This window comes from Solanum dulcamara, chromosome 4, assembly GCF_947179165.1.
Source record: "Solanum dulcamara chromosome 4, daSolDulc1.2, whole genome shotgun sequence".
Classification (NCBI taxonomy): domain Eukaryota; kingdom Viridiplantae; phylum Streptophyta; class Magnoliopsida; order Solanales; family Solanaceae; genus Solanum; species Solanum dulcamara.
The window spans coordinates 76,464,217-76,488,876 of NC_077240.1; the positions used below are offsets into that span (position 1 = coordinate 76,464,217).

Below are 24,660 nucleotides of genomic sequence, written 5' to 3' on the forward strand. Positions count from 1 at the left end.
AATAAAAGATTATAATATCAAAATAAATTATGCGATTGTTTTATTGTATTTGATAAAATTTCTAATTTTGGGATTAGCAATTCTTTATTATTTATTTATAAGTATGAGTAATTTTACGTCACACTTTATGTGAAACCATAATTCCAAAATAAAATAAATGAATTACGCTTTTACCATTTAAATTTTTTTCTCTCAATTTTATAAAAAACATATTTAATTTAAATCAAATACAATATAGTTTATATTTATATTTATTATGAAAAAAGTAAAATTGGTACTCAGCGCCGTTATTTCATCAAGTAATCATCGGATTCTCAGTAGAGAGAGAGAGAGTGTGTTTTAGAGAGAGAAAGTGTATGTATAGGTAGAGAGAGAAACAAATAGAGTTTTGACAGAGAGAGAGGGAGAGAATTTCTCGGAAAATTCCTGCATTTGAGTCGGAGGATCTGAAATTAGGGTTTGTAATTGCAATCGTATAGAATTGAATTGGGGAAAAAATGTTGATTCAAAATGCAAATTAATTGTTGACAATTTAGGGTTCGGGGTTTTGGATTTTTTTTTTCCAGATATGGACTTAGATTCTTCAATGTTGTCCGAATCCGATCAGGATCCGAAGGTTCAGAATAACGGTCCAACATTGGTGGACCAGTCAGCATCCGCCGGAGAATCGACTCCGGTTGAGAATCGTACTACTACTACTACTACTACTCCTCCTGTGGCTGGGCCAAGGTGTGCTCCGACTTATACGGTGGTGCAGTCTGTTATAGAGAAGAAGGAAGATGGTCCAGGGCCGAGGTGTGGGCATACATTAACAGCGGTTCCAGCTGTTGGAGAGGAGGGAAGTCCGAATTATATTGGTCCTAGGTTAATTCTCTTTGGTGGTGCTACTGCGCTTGAGGGGAATTCTGCTGCTGCAGCAGCTCCTTCTTCTCCTGGAGGTGCTGGAATTCGTAAGTTTCCTTATTGAATACTAGATTTATTTTTCTTGGTTCCTTATTGAATTTGAGATGCTGTTTTTTTTTTTGAGTTGATTGGGACTTTTAGATGGGATGGTCACACCATTTAACATTCTCTTTGTCTTAGGAGGTTAAGTAGGCCTTATAGATAGATTGTCTCCATTTGCTTAGTGAACCTCTAGTGTTTCTCTTTGATTGAATTGCTTACTAATTCTTTTTGTTTTGTATTTGAGCTGCATATTCAGCTTGACCAGAGAATCCCTGCACAAAATTATAGACGTTTTTATGGTATGCTATTAAAAAGTGAAATCTTAATGTGTGTTGTTGCTTTGAGAGTCAAGTTTCAGAATTTGCGCAAGCTTATTTAAGTCTGTTATCACAACTTACTGTGTTTCCCATTTGAGGCTGTAGATGCATCATGTGCACGTTTCTTACATATTGTATACATAAGTGAGTTTTCCATGGACAGCGTTTAGGGAATATGAAATGGAAATCCTTTTTGGATCATTTTCAGTTTTTGGATCGAAATAATTGTACATGAAACAGTACAAGGTTTAAGGATAGTGATTTGGTAGGAACATGCCAAGAGAGGTTACCATTGCTCGTGGAGGTTTCATCTACCACATCCCAATTTGGCCGGAAAGTAAGCCTATGGTTGAAGTCTTGCCGGAAGTAGAGGAAGATCTAGCCATTGCTGCAGGTTCTGCAAGAAACCTAGACAAAGTCTTTACCCGGTGGACAAAAGAACCTATCCCCAGTGAAGTAGGTCAGAAAAGTCTACCCCTGAAAAGTGCTAAACAACAAGTGGGGGGACCAGTGAAGACAACTGGAGGAGACTTCAGTGGTTTGACATGTGAGGTGCACATGTGCCCCTTTAATGAAGAACTGAATATAATCCAACAGTCTGGCCCACTTCAGAGGGATTTGGGATTGAAGATTTTGGGCCTGATTTAGCGGCCCAAGTCATTTTAAATGACTTTCAAGGAGATAAGGCCAGCTCTCAGTCCTTCGATTACTTTGCCAAGACTTTGGAGTCTTCTACTGAGAAGAATCGATTACATGCAGAGATAGAGATAGTAAAGTCGCCTACCAGGAACATAGTTATTGCAAATATAGTGGAAGCGGTGGATGAGGGTTTCTCTCAAAATCTTTTGGTAACAGAGAAAATGCAAGAGGGCATTATTGAGGGAAATTTAAAGGATGGAGATAATTCTGCAGAATTAGATAATCAGAAAACGATTACCACGGTAGATAACTGGGAGGTGGCAGACGTCAGACCCCTGCTCATCCAACAGGACCAAACTGCGGTGGAAATTGAGAGGGAGAATTCAGTTTGGGTTCAACAAAATCTAGTCAAATTGAGTAAATTATTGGGAGTGGATTTTCAGTGTTATGAAGAAGAAGCCTTAGAGCTACTTTTACAAGTCGATAGTAGTAGACATGCCAGAAAGATGGAGACAGACAATATCTGTAAGAAAAACAGGTTCAACGGAGCACACGAGTTGAAAAGCTTAGTCACGTTTGATGTTAAGTTTAAGAGTAATGGGAATAGAAACAAAGGGAGGAAGATGCTAGCATTGGAACCATGCAATTCAAATTAGTATCTTGGAATGTAAGGGGATTGAATGATAGGGATAAAAGGAGAATTGTACCGAGTATGGTGGTGGACGGGAAGGCTGACATAATATGCCTCTAGGAAACCAAATTGGAGGGGGACATCTCTGATGTAGTGAAGCAAATTTGGGGGAGGGGGGTAGATGGATTGAGTATGAGTATGCACAACTAGAGGCTAGTGGCACTAGTGGGTGCATACTAATGTGTTGGGATAGCAGAGCCTGGAAGGGGGTGATCCTAGAAGTAGGATCCTACACTCTGACTTGTAATTTTGAAGCTCAACATCAATCATTCTCTTGTCATATTATTGGAGTCTATGCTCCAAATTGTTATATTGAAAGGAGAAGGGTGTGGGAAGAAATTGCTGATGTAAGGGAATTGGTGGATGGCCATTGGGTTGTATGTGGGGATTTCAACACCACTAGGTTCATATCAGAAAAAAGAAATGGTAGTAGGAGAAGAAGGGGATGGTGGAGTTTTCAGATTTGATTGAAGATCTGAACTTGATTGACTTACAACTACAAGATGGGAAGTTTACTTGGTTCAAAGGGACAATCTGGACATAGCTTCAAGAATTGATAGGTTTTTGATCTCAGAAGATTTGGATGGCAGTTTTAATAACATGAAACAATTCACACTTTAAAGGATGGCTTCAGATCACTCGCCAGTGGCATTACAGGGGGAGTTTGGAACAATAGCAGGAGATACTTCAAATTCAAAAATTGGTAGCTGGCACTCCAGATTTCATAGATAGAATCAAAGATTGGTGGAGCTCTTTCAACTTCTCTGATAAGCCAGACTTGTTCTTGCGTGCAAGCTGAAACCTCTTAAATCTAAACTCAAGGAGTGGAGCAGGACTATGGAGGGCAATCTGAAAATTTAGAGACAAAGTCTTCTAGAGAAATTGGCAAGGATGGATAGATACTGAAGACAAACCTTTAACAGTAGTAGAATCAGATAAAAAGGCAACCTTAAGTTTAGAATTTGATGAATTGATCAAAAAGGAAGAAATCTCCTGGAGACAAAAATCTAGAGCTCTGTGGTTGAAAGAAGGAGATAAAAACACCAAGTTCTTCCATAAAGTGGCCAATTCCCACAAAAGATTCAACAACATTGAGCAACTGATGATACAAGGGGAAATTACCAAGGAACTAACTAGAACAGATGAGGCTATCATTGAGTTCTATAAGAATCTTTATATTGAAAACATTAAATGGAGACCTATCGGTTTATGTCCTTACTGCCCAGTCTTGAATGGGGAAGAGAAAGAGTCTTTACAGAGAAGATTTGAAGAAGAGGAAGTCCTCAGGTGTTTGAAGTTATGTGCTACTGATAAGGCTCTTGGGCCCGATGGCTATACTATGGGTTTCTTTATCAATTGTTGGGAAGTAGTTGAACAAGATATCATGGAGGCTTTCCACAATTTCCATAAGCATGGTTTCTTTGAAAAAAGCTTCAATGCTACTTTCATTGCTTTTATCCCAAAGAAGAAAGGTGCCAACGAAATTAGAGATTTTAGGCCTATCAGCTTAATTGGTAGTGTCTGTAAACTGTTTTCCAAATTACTCACTGAAAGGATGAAGGGGGTGATCTCTAAATTGGTAGATGGTCATCAGATGACCTTCATCAAAGGCAGACTGATTATGGATGCCGTGCTAGTGGCCAATGACGAGGTGGATTCCAGGATGAAAGACAAGAAGCCAGGGATCATGTGTAAACTGGATATAGAAAAAGCCTATGACCATGTGAATTGGAACTTCTTACTCAACTTGATGGAGAAGATGGGATTTTGACACAAATGGCTTCAGTGGATCAATTTCTGTATTTTCACTGTCAACTCTTCATTCTTATAAATGGTGCTGCAGCTGGATTCTTTAAATCTCAAAGAGGTCTTAGGCAAGGGGATCCTTTGTCTCCCTTCCTCTTTGTGATTGCCATGGAAGGACTTAACAACATGTTTAAGGAAGCCAAGGTGAATGGATGGATAAGAGGATTTGAAGTAGCTAAAAATGCTTTTGAGAGTATGGAGGTGTCTCATCTACAATATGCTGATGACAGTCTTATCTTTTGTGATGCTGATAGGGATCAACTAAGACATCTCAGTGTTATTCTTGTCCTATTTGAAGGTATTTCAGGACTACGCATCAGCTGGAGGAAGAGTATGTTATATCCAATTAATGAAATGGCTAATATGGAGATCCTTGCTACTATTTTTGGTGGAGAGGTTGGGGAGCTTCCTTATGTGTACTTGGGTATGCACCTTGGAGCTAAATCAAAATCAACTGAAATATGGAACAATGTCATTGAAAGATGTGAGAAGAAGAAGAAGCTGGCCAGATGGAAGTCACAATATTTGTCTGGGGTGGGGGGTGGGGAATTGACTCTCAGCAACTCCACACTTGATGCCCTTCCAACATATACGATGTCTTTGTTCCCTGTTCCTGCAGGGATCATCAATAGGTTGGATAGCATCAGGAGGGATTTCTTATGGAATGGGAACTCAGAAAGGAAAAGGTTCCATTTGGTAAAGTGGAAAGCAGTTACATGTGGCAAGAAGATTGGTGGTTTAGGAATCAAGAATCTGAAAGTTCACAGCAAAGCCCTAACGATGAAGTGGTTGTGGAAGTATACCTCAGAACAACATCAGCTTTGGGGGAAAGTTATCAAAGCCAAATATGAGCTGGAGGATAATTGGATGACCAAGGAGGTCATTAGACCTTTTGGGGTTAGATTCTGTAAGTCCATTAGAGCATTATGGAGTGAATTGCAAGGACACTCCAAGATTAGAGTTGTAGATGGGCACAAAACCAGCTTTTGGAATGATAAATGGCATGAGATTGATATTCTGAAAATGGTCTTCCCAGATATTTACAACATAACTCTCCATCACTCCAAAACTGTTGCAGAGATGTGGTCAGTGCAGGGTTGGAATATCAGATTTAGAAGGCATATAAATGATTGGGAATTCCAGAGAGTGGCTGATTTTTTTAGTGCTCTCAATCAGTTCACAGGACTACAAACTGGTGAAGATACATTTTGGTGGCAAGGGAACAGTAAGGGCTCCTACAGGGCCAATGCAGCATATCATCTCATGAACCAGTCCAACCTCCAGATTCTTAAATGGCCATAGAAGCAAATTTGGAAAGCCAAAATCCCATATAAAGTTTCTTGTTTTGTGTAGTTACTAGCTAGAGAAGTTGTCCTCGCACTGGACAATTTGATGAAGAGGGGAATGCCCTTGTGCTATAGATACTTCATGTGCAAGAAGAATGCAGAGACAGTAAACCATCTATTCCTACACTGCAAGTTCACAGGCATGATTTGGAGTATCATTTTGAACCTTAAAGGCATAGCATGGACCATGCCACGAAAGGCTTCTGAAGCTCTGAGAAGTTGGGAAGAAGCAGGCTCAGTAGCAAAGGACAGAAATAGATGGAGACTTATCCCTGCATGTATCTGGTGAACATTGTGGAAGGAACAAAATAGAATGGAATGAATTTTATTCACATTAAAGATGAACATTCCAGGTGCTATGTGGGCATAGAGAATGATGTGCAGAAGATTAAGCTAAATTTTATCATGCTGCTTTGTTTTTGGTGTAATCAGTTCTATTCTAATGACACTATTTCTATCATTGATGTTCTTGATCATTATAGATAGAAAAAGGAGCATTCTAAGTTCCAATTGTAAATGTGGTTTCAGTACTACCTATAAGTATTGTTTTGGATATGATACATGGTTACTATTCTCAAAAACAAAAGGTTGATGACAGTGTCTTATTGTTGATTGAAACATGTCATATGGGTAAGAGTTGGGATATTTGTAAAAGAAGTGACTTCTGTTCATAAACAGAAGTTTATTAGAGAAATCAATTTTTACGATTCAAAGTAAACAAAGAATTGAAAATGATTTAATCAAAGAATATTTTCCCTGCATTTCCTGTAGAGAATTTTGACCATACCAAACACAGACACCCATATTGGCTGTTATCTCGAAGAACCTTCATGGAACACAAGAAGAGGAGGCTTCTCTGGTGCTAGTTCTGTTTACCATATAAAGAGTGAAATCTGGTTAATCTAGAATAATCAGTTGATAAGAGGGGGTCTGTCATTCCTCTCAAGTAGAGAAGCATGCCTTGATTGATAGTTAAACTGAAACAAGGACATTTTTAAGTTATACTAACAATTTAGCTTTCCATCTGATTTCAGGCTTAGCAGGGGCTACTGCTGATGTGCACTGTTATGATGTTTTGACAAATAAATGGTCTAGGTAACTCTTGTTTGTGAGTCCGTGATCTGCTACATTCACTTTTGTGCTTTCCACAGAAAGGTTGAAATGTGGTTCTGTTTCTTGATGAAATCATAGGATCACACCAATTGGAGAGCCACCGACGCCGAGGGCTGCTCATGTTGCTACAGCTGTTGGAACTATGGTTGTCATTCAGGTTTGCATGAACTGACATCATGTTGTTTTCCTTGTGCTTGGTCATATGCCTCATCAAGTTTAAGATGCTTGTTCTGATCCATTCCAGGGTGGAATTGGTCCAGCTGGTTTGTCAGCTGAGGATCTTCACGTTCTGGACCTTACACAACAACAACGACCAAGATGGCACAGGTTATCCCTTGAAAAAACTGTAGTTGTCATTGAACTTGTATGATGTTGACTTGTGAAAATGTATGTAAATGCTGACAAACTTGTATTATTCACTCCTGATAGAATTTTTATCATTTTAGGGTTGTGGTCCAAGGACCTGGTCCAGGGCCGCGTTATGGACATGTCATGGCTTTGGTAGGGCAAAGATATCTCATGGCAATTGGTGGAAATGACGGTTAGTCTAATAAAGAGGCTTCACCATTGTAAGCAATGATATCAGTCAGAAAATCATAACATGGTCCATTGTTTTCAGGTAAACGACCTCTAGCAGATGTTTGGGCTTTGGACACTGCTGCAAAGCCATATGAATGGCGAAAATTGGAACCAGAGGGTGAAGGTCCTCCTCCTTGCATGTAAATTTTTAATGCGATCTCTCTCTCTCTCTCTCTCTTCAGGACTGCACTTTATTTTACTTGTTGCCTCATTGCAAGAATTTCATGATTTCTATTGTTTTGTGCTTTAGATGGTGGAAAATCTCAATATTATGTCTATTTGAAACTGTAACTTATCCCTACAAATAATAAAGTGATATGAAAATGTAGTAGATGCACCAAATGGTGGCAAATGTCGTTAACAGGTTGATTAACATACAAAGTGTATCTATATGATTGTTGATTTTAAGAATGTATTACTCTATTTCCTTTGTGGGTATCCACTTTTCTAGTCTATGAATTATCTACACTTGAGTGCAGTGCCATTGCTAGTTAGTGTACCTTAAATGAACTGATGCACTTCTCATTCTGGTCAATATTGTTGCACAGCGTTAGAACAGTAAGGAATCCAAGTCTGAAGGCTGGGCTTCCAAATTTGCAAGAAAATTTAGTGTGGTGTGTTGTAGTTTAACTACTGCACCTGGCCAATTGTTTTCTTAATTATCTGGTTGTTTCCAGCTTTCTCCTTTTTTTGTTTTGTGTTTTGTCTATTGTGTGGAGACTCATGTTGCGTCATGCTAGAATGAAGTTCCAAGTCTGAAGGCTGGGCTTCCAAAAATTGCAAGAGAAATTTAACGTGGTATTATGTAGTTCCAGTTGCAATGAGCTGACGTGCAAACATGTTTTATCTTCTTGTTTTAGCTAGGGGGTATCAAATATGCAGGTTGGAATGGATTTGGGTGGGTCAAAATGTGTTGGTCAATAAATGGTTGGGCTGAAATTGGCGCCCAAAAGTTACTTGGGTTGAAATGGGCTGGGTCATGACCAGCCCAGCTTGACCCAATTTTTAAGGTTTTTTGAATGCTAATTAAAAAGAATGCTCTAATTAAAAACAACGTTTTTTCGCTTCTATTAGATGGGTTGTAAGTTATCATCTTACTTAATTTTGTATGATATCATTTTGAATAAGGCATTATGGCAAATATGAGTACTATTACACACAACAAATGTCCAAATTTGCCTTCTTCTATTGGAAACAATTTATAATTACACCCATTTCTATTTTCGGGTCACTAATATTCTTGTTATTAGCATATCGTCTCGTACCAGTCCTTAATTCAGGCAAAGCTTCAACATGAAATATCGGGAGCTATTAGCTGGGTCAAAATGTCAACATAATAAATTTCACAAATCAAAATATTTCAGAGAGATCTAGATTTATCCATGTACTTTTATTTTCTTTAAAATTAGCCTCTGTTATATTTCTTTCAATTTTATTTTAAAGCTTTTGGAAGTATTGAAAACTTATTATGTAATTAAATTATGGTTATTGTTTGCACTATTTGACAAATGTGAACGTCTAATGCTGTGAAAACTGCACAACATCAAACTTAGAAGATACATGGTATAAGAAAAGTGAATACATAGAAAACAAATCAAAGTACAACACAAACAATATACCCAAATTAATGTAAATCTTACAAATGGGTTAGAATTGGGCCACAATGGAGATCAATTTTAAAAGGTTATGTTGGGTAGGCTAAAAATCAGCCCAATACAAAAGTATCTCGTGTCCAACCCATAGGATTTTGAGCGTCTGGGTAGGCCATCAATTTTTGGGCCATGTTTGACACCCGTAGATTTAGCTATAGAGCAGTGCAATGATTTGTGAAACTAAAACTTCACATTCCACAAGGTTCATTTGAACTCTGACAACTATGTCCTATCAGTACTTGATTGATTGATGCAGTCCTATACTCCATCCCCTTACCTGTTGAGTACCTCTTTGTTAAAAAAACACCCATAGTAGAGAGATGACAAATCTTTATTAACAACAACTGAAGCTGATGTGTTATTTGTTTGGTATCTCCAAACCTGATGTGTAGATCTTCTTTATTCTTCCCCTTACTTCGGGAGGGGTGTGGGGATTTGGCTGGGGGTGAAGCTTGCAGTATAGATTAAAAAAAAAGGGCAGCCCGGTGCACTAAAGCTCCCGCTATGCGCGGGGTCCGGGGAAGGGCCTGACCACAAGGCCTTGCATTTCTGCCAGAGACTGTTTTCAAGGCTTGAACCCGTGACCTCCTGGTCACATGGCAGCAACTTTACCAGTTACTCCAAGGCTCCCCTTCTCAGTATAGATTAAACAAGTAGGAAAACCTAAATCAGCTCCATGTACTGTGGATATGAAAAAAACATTAGGGACACATTTCAAACTTACTTTTTTTTATAGTATCTCCTAGACAGAGTTAACAATAATATATTAGAATTGCTTCTGCTTTATTGTATCATGCTTGCCTACGTGCCAACATAATGTTCTCAAAAGAAATAGGAAATGCATTCTTTCCTTGTTTGGAAGATGGGCTTAACAAGTAGGGTCTGGTGACATACTACCAGATAAGTTGGCCATTCAGTGAGGAAATCCCTTTATGTGTTTGGTTCAAAAGGTTTGGCATTTCCCTTTTAATTTTCTTTGTGGATTATCATGAGTTTCCTTCCATAAGATCAACGCTGAAATGAATTATTTGCAATCCTAATCTGTACCAACCAATGGGAAAAATATGGAAATGCTTATCAGCTTGTGTTACTTTGCTAGGTACGCAACTGCGAGTGCACGCTCTGATGGTCTTCTTCTGCTTTGTGGAGGGAGGGATGCCAATAGTGTGGTGAGTGAATCATGTTCTCTTGCAAACATAAAAAATGTTTCTTATGCTGATAATTGTTCCTTGTTGTCTTATTTTTTTTTGAGACAGTAACAATCCTTATTGTCTTATAAATACCATTCACTTTGGAAGGTTGTGTTACCATGAAGTTTACCTTTTCTTGAAGAGGAATAAAATTTCTCTTTACTTCAATTCCACCACCTCCGCTACCTCTTCTATGTTTGTGATTTCTCACAGATTTTTTCCTTTAACCTTCACACACACATGTAGCCCATATCCTTGGTGGTACATGATTCACAGCTATGTTACTAAGTAAGCTGTTCCAGTCACCTTCGTGGATAAAATAGTGGTGAAATATAGTTGTTCACACTCCCCAGTTTTCAATTATTCTCCCTTTTCATATGTATGAACAATATATTGCATATATCAGGTTTTTCCCTGACCCATTCACGTGCAGGTCTGATTTTTTTTTCTTGGGTCAAGCACGTGAACAATATTTTCTGTTAATGATTGGAAGTTAGACCTGAAACCAGTACCTCTTGCATGTTCTAATAACATGTTCGATTGTGTAAACAGTCCAAAGTTTAAGCTGTTAGAGGGTGGCTTTTTATATTTTTGTTGTAGGTTAGCAACAATTATGAATCGCCGCACTTCCTCATGTTTTAGTTTCCTGTCTGTTATGTTGTTCGCACTCTTCAAAAATGTCAATGGGTACGTGTTGGATTCTCCAAAAGAAGTCTATTTTTGGAGAATCCGACATGGGTGTGGCATCAAAAGTGAAGAGTCCATGCAACTTAGCCTGTCTGATCTCCGTTGATCCCTTGTGTTTCGCTGTCTTGCCATGTCGTTCTCCCCAGTGTCCCTCTCCTGATAACCACCAAGTCTGGCTTACCAATTTGCAGCACTAGGTCATAGATGATTTGATGTCTAACTTTGAGTTTTATTAAACGAACGTAAATGTGACGAAGCTTCTTGAGGGGTTTGGATCTGATTTGCAGTTAATTTGTACCGTGGATTTAAGTATATGGGTTCTTGCGTGATTGTTGTACTTATCATTTTCTTTTGCCTTGGTGATTCACAGCCACTAGCAAGTGCATATGGACTGGCCAAACATAGAGATGGGCGTTGGGAATGGGCCATTGCTCCTGGTGTGTCACCATCTCCTCGATATCAGCATGCCGCGGTAAGTGGTTCTGATGACTCAATTAACCCTCACAAATTGTAAGGTGTTTATCAGTTGTATTCTGGTATTTTAGGTATTTGTTAATGCTCGGCTCCATGTTTCTGGAGGGGCTCTTGGTGGTGGACGCATGGTAGAGGACTCTTCCAGTATAGCCGGTACTTTTTGATGATGTTCTTGTCAATTTCTTAAGGACAACTGATTTTGCTTGAATTTTTATTCAATTGTTATTATTATTATTATTGTTGTTGTTATTATTTTAAAAGTTAATCCCTGATAACCATGCATATTTCTTTCTTTCTTTCCTTTAACTTTTGTCTGGTGGCAGTTCTTGATACTGCTGCCGGAGTATGGTGTGACACAAAATCTGTTGTCACCAGTCCTAGGACAGGTAGATACAGTGCAGATGCAGCTGGGGGAGATGCCGCAGTTGAATTGACCAGGCGTTGTAGGCATGCGGCTGCTGCTGTTGGTGACTTGGTGTTTATCTATGGTGGTTTGCGTGGAGGTAATGCTAGAATATGGACATCTTGATCGCTTCTAATTTGATATATTCAGATGACAACTATGTTCACTTTTTTGAGTATGATCTGAAGACATTACTTATTTTAAAATAAAGATAGCTGAAGACATTAAATTCTATATTCTTACTTCGTCCCTGTTGAGGATGTGCTGTTTTGTGTAAGTGTTTATAAGTAGCCCAGCTAAATCCCGATTTTAGTTACTTGTAAAATAAAATATAGATAGAAAAATGGAAGTTTTTGGAATGTATTTCTCAGTAGATTTTTTAAAATCTATCCCTAGTTCCACTGATTATGGATACCATTTGTAAGGTAACTGCCTACTTTTCTTATGTTTCACTTTCTAATAGGTGGGTTCTTTGTCTTTCATAGGTTCATTGTGTAATTTGTTGCTGTGCCTAGACTGCAAGCCAAGTGACGCTGATATAACTAAAACTAAATGCTGCTGTTGAATACTGAAACTGATGAAACGTGTGCCGCCTTGTCTAGATATTAAACTGTTAAGAGGAGCACAATTTGTATGTACTTTTACATTTGCTTGCAATACACCCCCTTACGTGTGGGCTGTGGCTTGATTCTTTTTCTTGGGCAAAGCACTCTGAAATTCTCTTTGATGAAGGGTAGCAATGAGGACCACATAGAATTGTGTGACCGTCTTATATATTTATCTGCAATAGAAACTAATGTTTTAACATGTCTGTCTTTTGAATTCTGAAATATTAAGAAGGAATGTCTCTTGTCAATGTAAAAGGTCTGGTCTTGGTTGGCCAACTTTTGCCTGGTGTCGTTGCAACTAGAATGAATGCTCTTTGTTTTGCACCTTGTAGTTAGCTCTCCCCATTGAGGGATTTTAAATTTGTGCTATAGGCCAAAAAGAGTCTCTTGTTTAAGAGAAATGGGATGGACTCTATCTGTTCTAGTGAAAGACACGCCTCTAGAATACTGAGATCACATGCTTTATTTTCTGCTTTGCTGGATATTTATTCCATGTGAATAAAATGAAACCAAGGTATGCTTATAGCTATGCTGCTGGAAAAGGTTTAAAAAAGCGGGCCTGCGCAGTAGATTGAGCTGCAACTAAGAGCACCTCCATTTGTTCACATCATAACACCGTGTCAAATCAGAATCAGGTTACATTGATAACTGATTGCTTGATCTGCAAACAAAAGGAGGTGCTCTTAATTGCAGCTCAATCTACTGCACAGGCCCGCTTTTTAAATCCTTTTCCAGCAGCATAGCTATAAGCATACCTTTGGTATCATTTTATTCACATGGAATAAGTATCCAGCAAAGTAGAAAACAAAGCATGTGATCTCAGCATTTTAGAGGCATGTCTTAACACTAGAACATATAGAGTTCATTCATGTCTCTTAAACAACAAGAGTCATTCATTTCTCTTAAACAACAAGAGACTCTTTTTGGCCTACAGCACCAATTTAAAATCCCTCAATGGGGAGAGCTAACTACTAGGTGCAAAACAAAAAGCATTCGTTCTAGTTGCAACGACACCAAGCAAAATCAGAATCAAGTTACATTGATAATTGATTGCTCGATATGCAAGCTATTGAAGGCTTCCCTGGTTCAAAAACAGCAAAATCTATTCCCTATCTGCCTTAGTGGGCAGAGTTAACGGGTACCTGTGCTGATGGGAGGTAGGAGGTCCTTGGTGGAATAGTCGAGGTGTGCGCAAGCTTGCCTGGACATTCTCATCATAAGAAAATGCGCACTTCAATGATGAGAATGAGATCAAACTCTTCTCTTTTTCTTCGGTGGAACATGTGCCTTTGAATAGTTGATTGAACTTACTACAAATAAAGGTGTTGGAGATGTAAAATAGAACTTACTACAAATAAAGGTGTTGGAGATGTAAAATAGAAACTGTGATCAATTATTAAAACAATAACTAGCTGATCTCAGATGAAAGTTGATTGTTGAGTTGTCGCAGTTCTTCAAATCATGAGACTGTTGACTTTCCGAACTATAGGTACCAAAATTCTGCCAGATTCCTAAATCTTAGTTAATCTCCTATCTCTTACCTCTTTCCAAGTACTGTAATGACATCTACATAAATGAAAGTATTATTATGGACTATACTTGCTTAAAGTACTGTAATGAAATATGTGCCTAGGAGAGATTATTATACACTCATGCCTTCAAAACATTCATTGAACTTATTCCAAATGAAGTATTGGAATCTTGGATATGTAACTGTTGAAGCTGAAGCAATAATTAGCTGATCTCAGATTAAGATCATTAGTTTTCTCAGTCCAAATTATGTAATTACTGACTTACCAAACTAAAGGTACCAAAATACTGCTAGATGCGTGAATCTTAGCAAATCTCCTTGCTCTTACATCTTTCTGAGTACCATAATGGCATCTACTTATAATTTTCGATTAAGTTGCTCGGACTGGGTGCGGGTATCCAATATGGTGCGGATCTAATTGGACTCTTCATCACATAAATTTTAGGATTCGGGGGTTATCGACCCGAGTGCGGATACAGGTACTGGGAAACAACCAATAAATGTATATTATGACAGATGAAGTATATATCTCAATTTCCTTTTCTTTAAAAAGTATATATCTCGATTGATTAAAAAACCAAATACCCAATCAATCTATACTTCCCATTTGTAGATGAAGGAAAAGCACCCAAGGTAAGTTGACCGAATTTCAGCGTGGATTCCACTCCCACCCCCATGTCGTGTCTACATGGGTGTGGCAAGGATCTTGAAAAGTCCGAGCAACTTAGTTTTGCAAATAGGGTTGATCTCTACTTATATAAATCTATTGTTATGAAATATACTTCCTTAACAAAGTACTCTAGTTAATTATGTCCCCAGGAGCAGTTATTCAGGTACTTTCTTGGTTTATGCTGCAATATTGCTTCTGGTGTTGAGAAATGGCTGATGTTTTGGAATCTTTATGTGTAGGTGATATTTTCGTAATACTAAGACAGTATCTGAGTTGGTGTTTTTGCCGCAGGGGTACTGCTAGATGATTTGCTTGTCGCTGAAGACTTGGCTGCTGCTGAAACAACTAGTGCAGCTTCACATGCAGCCGCTGCAGCTGCAGCATCTAATATACAAGATGGGAGGATTACCGGAAGGTATGGATTTGGTGATGAAAGAACAAGGCAAACCGTTCCAGAGGAAGTTAATGATGGTTCTGTAATATTGGGAAATCCTGTTGCCCCCCCTGTAAATGGTGATATGTTTACTGATATAAGCACTGAAAATGCTGTGCTTCAAGGATGTCGGTGAGTTTGCAGTTGCATAAGAATGACAATATCTGCTGTTATTCATATATTACATCTTTATATTTTGAATTCCATCTCCCATGGTTTGATTTACAGGAAACTTGGCAAAGGTGTTGAATACCTCGTGGAGGCCTCTGCAGCCGAAGCAGAGGCCATTACTGCTGCACTAGCAGCTGCCAAAGCTCGGCAACAAGGTAATGGTGAAGTTGAACTTCCAGATAGGGATCGGGGAGCGGAGGCAACACCTAGTGGTGAAGAGGAATCTACCTTGATCAAACCTGATTTAAATAATTCTACCCCAACTGGAGTTAGGCTGCATCATCGTGCTGTTAGTCCTATGCCTAAAAATATGTTCTTGTATCAAATTAAATTTGTACATAAACTGATTGAATGTATTTAATGCACCTATAGGTGGTTGTAGCTGCAGAGACTGGAGGTGCCCTAGGTGGCATGGTGCGACAACTTTCAATTGATCAATTTGAAAATGAAGGCAGGCGAGTAAGTTATGGAACCCCAGAAAATGCTACAGCAGCAAGAAAACTTTTGGATAGACAAATGTCCGTTAACAGTGTTCCCAAAAAGGTATGATGACAAATGTCCTCCTATTTGATTAAATGTTACTTTTTTCTTGTATGATAGACACTGCTTTCCCCTTAATTGTGCCCTTTTTTAATACTAAAACCCACACTTTAACTGCGTGTGGTGCTTAAAGCCCCAATAGTTGTGGAGTGCTTTTTAAAGTTTTTCGTCTTTTACAACACTGCTTTTGTGCGGCCGCCTTATTTATCTGGGCTTTGGAACGGCAATGCAAGCAAGCTTGCACAGGTGGAGTGAACTATTCTCGAATCTCAATACACATTGAAGAAGAAAATAGTCCACTTTCTTATACTGTTACCTTCCTCAGAAAAGAAAACACTCCACTTGTTAGAATGAGTATCCGTTGTTAGCTTTGGCTGACATATCTTGTATTATAAACCACATGCTTTTGGTTTTTTATCTTTTTTCCCCCTTACCAAGTTCCACTAACCCATATCTTCTTTTTTTCCGTTTCAGGTGATTGCCCATCTTCTGAAACCTCGAGGTTGGAAGCCCCCTGTCAGACGGCAATTTTTCTTGGATTGCAATGAAATAGCTGATCTTTGTGATAGTGCAGAAAGAATATTTTCCAGTGAACCTAGTGTTTTACAGCTAAGGGCTCCTATTAAGATATTTGGTGACTTGCATGGGCAATTTGGGGATCTGATGCGTCTTTTTGATGAATATGGTTCCCCATCAACTGCTGGGGACATAGCGTGAGTGTCTTGACCCAATCTTGCTTCATGTTTCTTGTTCTAACCAACGGCGCCCTTTAAGCAACTTAGGTTGCCTTAGTTATGTATCTGTGAATTTTCTGTACTTCTATATTCATAAAGTTGGCGAAGAAAGTCTCATCATACCTTGACTCAATATTTATAATGAATGAGAATCAGTTTCTTTTTTTTCGTTATGTAAAATTAGCTCTTGCTAGTAATTAGGGAACACATACATTGGTTGCTCTTTGTAGATCATCATGTTTTTGTATGAGAATCTGAGATCCTCTACTCTGTATATATCTGTATGTGGGAATTTCCTTGCACATTAATAAATTGTATACCTTACTAAAGAAAGTCTGTTAGTAGCTACCCAAAGATTAATAGAAACTCCCCTTGAGCATACAAATAGAAGGGAAAGGGTGTAATGAGGAGGGAGAAACCCAATGATGTATGTTCTTTCATAATTGTGGTGTCCGGGCCAGCTTGTGCGTTGTGCACACCTCGAATAAATCCACGGAATACTTGCTTAGATCCCATCAACACAGGTACTGGGTAACTCTATTCACTAATGCTTGGACAAAAATGTGAAGAAGTCACCTAGTGTTTTTGCTCCTGCTGGAATTTGAACCTGAGACCTCATGATTCTCAACTCACTTTATTCACCATTAGGCCACACCCGTGGGTGCTTTTTTTGAAGTAAGGAAATTTGAAGTACTTTTTAAATTAGTCTAGAATAAGGATGCCAATCTTGCAAAACATTCTGGACAATAATGCACTAGATCAAACAAGAACATTTCGACATCAGGGAAATAGCTAAAAGGATCTGGTTAGCAAATGTGCTTAACCACTTTTTGCATGTTCTCAAGCTTTCCATCCGCCATAATTTGTTGTTGCTAATTTTTTCTTTTTTAAAAGAAACTAGTGAGGTGCTAATTCTTGTAGTTACATTGTCCTCCTTCAGCTTAGGTTATTTCTTTGGAGATCTTAGAAATAAAATCTCTTTTGGGATAAGTTCACAAACCTTCCTTGAGGTTTTGAGTGTTAACACACACCTCCCTTCTTACATACTTGTAACAAAACTATTTGTGATCTAAAACATGACAAGTTTGCCCCTAAGGTGTTAATTTTTTGATTTTGTGTGACAAAACTAGCCATTTTTTCTTATCACTTGATGCAATGATAAGAATGATTGCATAAAGAATGATAAAATAATTAGTTGGACATAGTCGCAAATATATTTGGATTTCTTCCATTACTACCAGAAAGTAAACATGGTTGTCGTAGGTTTTGATGAAAATGGCTAATGTTGAACAAAAAGCTTCATATAATGATACAAAAGTTTCTAGCCTGCAACTTTCAGCAATTATCATCAGATGTATGTTTTGCTGAAATGGTTTGGTGAGAATTCGTCATGCTGATTATTAAGGATGATTGTACTTGGTAACTTTTTTCGTATGTTGTAGCAAAAATGAGTGTCACATATGTATGCATATGAGACTTGGACTCCTTAATTTGTAATGTTTCAATAATAATAAAATACTTTACCTGCTTCAAAACTTGGTGAGGTGGTTTTGTTTTAAGAAAATAAAAATAACAACAAAAAATGGTAAAAATTCTCTTCTCACTTTTAAGCTAGTCTCTCTTTTATTTTATATATTTTTGTGTTTTATGGTATATATTTATTTATCTTCTTATTTACCAAAAATTACTTGAATAACTTGAATGAGTGTGATATGATTGAATACATATCCAATGAAATACAAGAATACAGTTTTGTTATATAAAAGGAAGAAAATTGAAGTATAAGTAATGAAGTTTCTTGTTTGTAAATTAAATGATTAAATTGTTTACCCAAAATTTGGGATGAGGTTTGTATATTGATATGTTTTAAAGTTGTGTGCCATTAATGTATGCAACAACAACATACCCAGTGTAATCCCACTTGAAGTATAAGGTATACCCCTACCTTAAAAAGGGAAGAGAGGCTGTTTCCGATAGACCCTCGACTCAAAACAGATGATAAATACAGTGCCATTAATGTAAGCATCCGGCTATAAAATTTCAAATAAAATAAGTTAAATTTCGTGTACTATAATGGACTAGTTAAAAAGTTTTAAATTTCTTTCATAGAATAGAAAATAAAATAAAATTTGAAACAAGGGTCAACCTTGTCCTTTTCGAGTTAGAAAATAGTTTTGTTACACTAAACATGAGAGAAGGGAGGTATGTGTAATATTAGAAACCCCAGGGGGGAAGTATGTTAGCAGAGGTTTGTGCACTTATCCCTTATTATTTACCACCTTAATTACAGTTTCAAATTTTTGCTTTCACTGGGGGAGAAGCGTTACATATGCCATGCTGGGTGTGGTGTTGAAATTTGCTTTATCCTGATCTTTTGTAGGCATCAAATTTATTGTTTTTTCAATTATATAGTAACCTAAGCCTTGAATAAGAGTACAGTGACGTGATGTGTTATCAAAATGGTACAGCTGAAAATTTTTTGGTCAGAGCAGAAATGAGAATGTCTTCTTTGGGTGAACGAAGACTCTTGAGATGATTCACATGGAGGATCAACAGTGAATTGGTATGAATTATGAAATGGCGTAAAGAAGAGTGAAGTTTATGAACAGTAGCTTCTAGATGATCATAGTAGCAGGAGTCGGTAGATGAAAAGAGCCTAATTTGATGAGCACAAAATCGTTGGGTACAGGCAGAGCTAAAGCCTTTGGAAGAGAAATGTACAGCCATATGAATATAGGCCTGTCAAAAGGCATAATTGATGTGGAAATACATAAATATTGAAGAAAGTCGACGAAATTGGAGTGCCATGTTATGCAAATAATCAACAACATAGATGGGAGTAGTCTAACATTTTGTTAAGAATGGTAGCCTAAAATACCATAGTTGGGTGAAATAGGAATAATAGTTCGAAAAGAATGAGGTATGCACAAGTTATAACTATTTTTGGTGGCATCTATTTAAGTTAGGAAAGCCTTTTTTTGGCCGTTTGGGTGCAAAAGGTAAAGTATATTTTGTTAATGATATAGCACTAAGATGGTGTATTCTTTATGTCAGAAATAGATTACAAAATAGTCTTCTAACTAAGAATCTACTATGAGAAGCTGTAGAATTCGTAGATGAGATTAACATAGTAGCAGGAATCTTTGGATGAGCAGAGCCTGCTATTTGATGTGATTTACTGAGCACAACATTTTAGGATACAGCGCAGAGCCAAAGTCTTCATATGAGAAAGGTACATCCATACAAAGTTGAGCTCATAAAAGGCATTATTGGTATGGAATATTCATTAAAGTTGAAGATACTCGAGGAAATTGGAGGCAGTACTGTGGTTATCCTTCAAATAATCAACAATATGGAAGTAAACTAATTGAGAATTTCATTGAAGAAGTAGAGCCAAAATTACAAGTAATTGGAAAAAATAGGAATACTAGATTGAAAAGAGTGAGAGATGCACAAATTGCAAACTAAAAGTCGGAATAAAAACTAGATTTGGATAAAGATCAATTACAACTTAACTTTGGTGTTTAGACCAATCTGCACGCTTCTTTACTCATTGGCCACCCAAGTAGTCAAAAGGTGAAAAGTGCCAAAGTCTGCTGAGGCTTTAAGCGCAAAGTGCAATTAAAGCATGGGTTTTTGCAAGAAAAGAACCAAAAAAGAAAAAAAATAGAAATGTAATGCTAGAAAATGTAACTATAAACATAATTATTTGGACGCCCTCCCAGGGCTTTTGTCTGGTGGTAAGAGTGTAGCGCGTGATATGTGTGTTACACGCACATCATGGGTTTGAAACTTGCCTAAAACAAAAACTTGGTATTTAAGTGGAGAAAAGTAGAGGGCAGTCCACCGAGTTTTGAACCATGCTCCACTAGCCCTTGGGATTTTTCCATCATATAAAAAATAAAATTATTTGGACAGAAGAATGGAAAAAAATTAGTTAAGCTCTTTCTTTCTATATATACTTATGCAGTTAAAATTATTCCATCAAGTTAAAAATCATTTAAATCATTGAAAAATCATACTTATACTAAACTTGTAATTTCTTATTTGTAGTCGCCAACTATATGTATTGTCAAGTGTGGTGGTCTTATAAACAGAACCAATTAATGAAATTGTGCTCGCCTTGATGCCTACACTAGAGCCCCAATTAAGCTATAGACTAAGTGCACAACTCAGGCTTCACTAAACTTTAGGGCTTAAGCACGCTTTAGGTGATCCTTTAACTGCCAATCAGAGACTGTCTCAATGATTCTTACTAGAAATTTTCTTTGTGCATTATCATCAGGTACATCGATTATCTCTTCCTAGGAGATTATGTTGATAGGGGCCAGCACAGCCTGGAGACCATGACTCTTCTCCTTGCTTTAAAGGTACCTGTTTTGTGTGAATGTTAGCTCTGCTTTTACTTTTTGAATTAATCAATTATTTTTAACGCCGATAAAATCATTGATTTAGGTTGAGCATCCCCACAACATTCATTTAATTCGAGGGAATCATGAAGCGGCAGATATTAATGCACTTTTTGGCTTTCGAATTGAGTGCATTGAACGCATGGTATGGTATCATTTACTGGAAAAGAACTCTAGTTACTGAGTTAGCTACTGATGTTCATATCTGGAACAGGGTGAGAGAGATGGAATCTGGGCTTGGCATCGGATTAATAGGTTGTTCAATTGGCTTCCTCTCGCAGCACTAATTGAGAAAAAAATAATCTGTATGCACGGTGGCATTGGAAGGTCGATTAATCATGTAGAACAGATAGAGAATATCCAGCGTCCTATCACCATGGAAGCAGGGTCGATTATTCTGATGGATTTGTTGTGGTTAGTCTCTGTCTTTTCTTTTTCTTATGTCATTACTTTTGATTATCTCCCACTTCCTTACATTACTTGTGTGCATCTAGGTCTGATCCAACGGAAAATGATAGCGTTGAAGGGTTAAGACCAAACGCAAGAGGTCCAGGGTTGGTTACTTTTGGGGTGAGTAATTCTTTCAGTCTCTTCTTTCAGGGTAATGGAATTGATATTAACTTGACCGGTTTTAGACCAACTTTTTGAAAGCTGCCACATTCTTTTTCAGTTGTATCAACTGTATTTACTTACAAAGGTCCCAGTACAGAAGGAACTGGCATTTGAACCAAAAAAGTCAGCCTCCACATGCCCTCTATTACTCATATATTTTCGTTGATAGGCTGTGTTTTTTCCAAAATCTTCAGTACAACTTTTTTGGGATCAACTGCAGTCCTGCCATTTGCAATAATTCTACATTTTAACTATAAGGGATTGAGCAAATTTTATTTTTTTGTGCAATTACACTCTTTCAAGATAATTACACTCAGAGTCCTTTAATGGTAATTTGGTTCAGTCAGTTGGGTGTCCTTAAAGGTTCTTATAAGTATCAGGGACATCATTTTGCTGTCGGCTCAATTCTGGTTTTGGTCTGTGGAAACCGTAGGTTATTCTTCTAATCTTGTTTCTTAAGTTTTTTCTTGAGTGCAGTTTCTCTAGCATTTGCTCTGTCCTCATGTAAGTCTTTGCCAATGTGCAGCCTGATCGTGTGATGGAATTTTGCAACAACAATGATCTTCAACTGATAGTGCGAGCGCACGAATGCGTGATGGATGGCTTTGAACGATTTGCTCAGGGACATTTAATTACACTATTTTCAGCCACCAATTACTGTGGTATGTTCTAATTTTAGATGTTTGAAAATTGGGAAGAATTCTACTCTAGATAGCAATTTTATCTTTTATGCAAATATTTCTCGGGATTTTTCTTATATATTTTTTCTTTTTGGCTGCAGGTACTGCTAATAATGCTGGTGCAATCTTGGTATTGGGTAGAGATCTTGTAGTGGTTCCAAAACTTATTCACCCATTGCCTCCAGCACTTTCATCACCAGAAAATTCACCTGAGCGTATGGAAGACACTTGGATGCAGGTTCAATATTTTCAGATCTTTTGCTCCGACTATTTACTTTTACTTTTACTTTGATCTATGTTAATCTTGCTTAGAATGATTTGTTCGAGTAGGAGCTAAATGCTAACAGACCACCTACGCCAACTAGAGGTCGTCCTCAAACTGCCAATGATCGAGGTTCTCTTGCTTGGATTTAGATAATAGTGAAGATTGTTTCCTTCACTCCAGGCTCCTGCTAACATCGGGGAATTCCAGTTGTATGTACAGCATGATGCCATTTGGTAAAATGGCGGAGTTATAGATATCTTCTTGTAGAGATATGAGGCTTCGAGGCCCTAGGGATCTCGACAGAATGGACAGGCTTCAGACAGAGCAATATTGAACTTTCGCAGGTTGCAGGTGCACCTGTTCAGCTTGATGGAAGCAGTTGGGGTTTAGCTAGAGTTGGCCTTTGTAAATTAAGCCACAGGCAGGTAGAAGGAATTAGAGTCTTCCCCGTTATCAAGGGTTTGCAGTGCTGGATTTTGTTATGTTGTACTTTTTCATCGTTGTTGATATATATATTTTTCTTCGTTTAGGTGTATGATTTTTGTCTATGGTAAAAGAGGACTTGAGGTCCCATATATATATTATTGATGAAATATATATAATCTTGAAATCTCTGGTGGGAGTTCTCGTATCATAGATAGAGGGTGTTAATTTGTGTAATTTGTGGTGATACCTTGTACAATGTAACTACTTTGAAGAAGAAAAGAAGCTTTCACTGACAAGAAAATGAGCAATGGCTGATTATTTTCTCTTTATTTTCCATGTTACATATTTACTTTGATGAAGAAACTTAGAGATTTACACCTTCAATTTAAGATATGGAAGTTTACTTTTGATTGCATCCACTTCCTATAGACCAGAATTACTTTCTGTCAACACGTATAAGTCGTTTGGTGTATTATATTTTGGGATAAAATGTAGGATTGTTTATCCCACTATTTATATCATAATGATGGATAACTTATTTCGGGATACTTGTTCCCAACCAAAGGATAGTGTATCTCCCAAGTCATTACTTCAAGTAATACTTGTTACTATTACTCTGGTGGTTGCATCAAATTACATTTGTTTATAATTGACAAGTTATAAATACATTAATTAACACTAGTTAAGCATTAAACATGTACAAACTATAAAATTTCTTTTTTATAGTTTCTGCATATTTTTTTCTGAAAAATATCCGAAGGAAGTACATTGGTATTCATAAAAATATAAAATTGACAAATTGAAAACTGAAGTACCAAACAGAAGAACCGAACGCCCACCACTTATCAATTTGATATAGTTGTGGTATATTCTCTTGGATCAATATCATAGTTGTGTTAGGTAATTCTGTTTCTGTGCGTCCAAATTTTGCACTATTTTGGCAATTTCAGGAATAAAATCTGTTTGAGTGATGTCTTGAAATTGGTCAGATTGATTTGTATTCATAATCTTCTTGTTATCATAACTTCTTTCTTTTGGTTTGTTGTTCTTCTATGTCAGTGGTGTCCATAATCCACATTGGAATTTCGATTAAATCTAGATCGCACCCCATTTGGGGTGGCGCTCCCAACATGATTTCTCCATATTTAGGGCTCGAATCCGAGATTTTTGATTAAGGCTGGAGCAATTCCACCACTATACCACAATCCATATTGATTGCTTTTGTCTCATATAATCATGCATATCCTTCCAAGGTGTTGTGATTGATGCTATTATACTCGACATTCCTTTTGAAATTCTTCTTCTTTCTACTCCATCCGACCCATATTAATCGTTCACCTTACTATAAATAGTCGTCTCAAATTAGATTGTCAATTTGCCAAACCAAGGCAAAATTAATTAAATTTTTTTCATTTTATCCCCACAATTAATATTTTTTTGAAATCCTAAACAAGTTTATAAATTTCAAACAAATTATTTTCAAAGGAGTGAATAAAAGGTAAATTAATAAAATTACTCTATTTTATACATGATTTCTATAAGAGACGTATAAATGGAAATAGGACAACTAATATAGGATGGTGGGAGTATTCCTTTTCTTTCCCTGGATCAAAGAATTTATTCTATTAGGCATTAGACACAATATTTTAGGATGCTAGATCTGAGTATTCTTTAATAAATATGTCACCAAAATAAAAATAAGAATTTTTTTTCCTGAAGATATCAGTTTGCAACGTAGC

At 37.4% G+C, this 24,660-nt stretch overlaps 1 protein-coding gene across 1 annotated transcript; it reads left to right on the forward strand.

Moving 5' to 3' along the window:
• The first annotated feature begins 286 nt into the window (after positions 1–286).
• Positions 287–23,250, forward strand: LOC129887628 (serine/threonine-protein phosphatase BSL3-like). The gene is made up of 21 exons (XM_055962795.1): positions 287–950; positions 6,779–6,839; positions 6,936–7,014; positions 7,102–7,184; positions 7,304–7,398; positions 7,477–7,576; positions 10,188–10,257; positions 11,336–11,437; positions 11,511–11,592; positions 11,763–11,942; positions 14,943–15,216; positions 15,313–15,544; positions 15,628–15,798; positions 16,270–16,508; positions 20,815–20,899; positions 20,985–21,083; positions 21,153–21,352; positions 21,433–21,508; positions 22,077–22,212; positions 22,332–22,468; positions 22,561–23,250. The coding sequence occupies exons 1-21, from the start codon at positions 569–571 to the stop codon at positions 22,642–22,644; spliced, it is 2,967 nt and encodes a 988-aa protein (XP_055818770.1). The 5' UTR covers positions 287–568; the 3' UTR covers positions 22,645–23,250.
• The last annotated feature ends 1,410 nt before the right edge of the window (positions 23,251–24,660 follow it).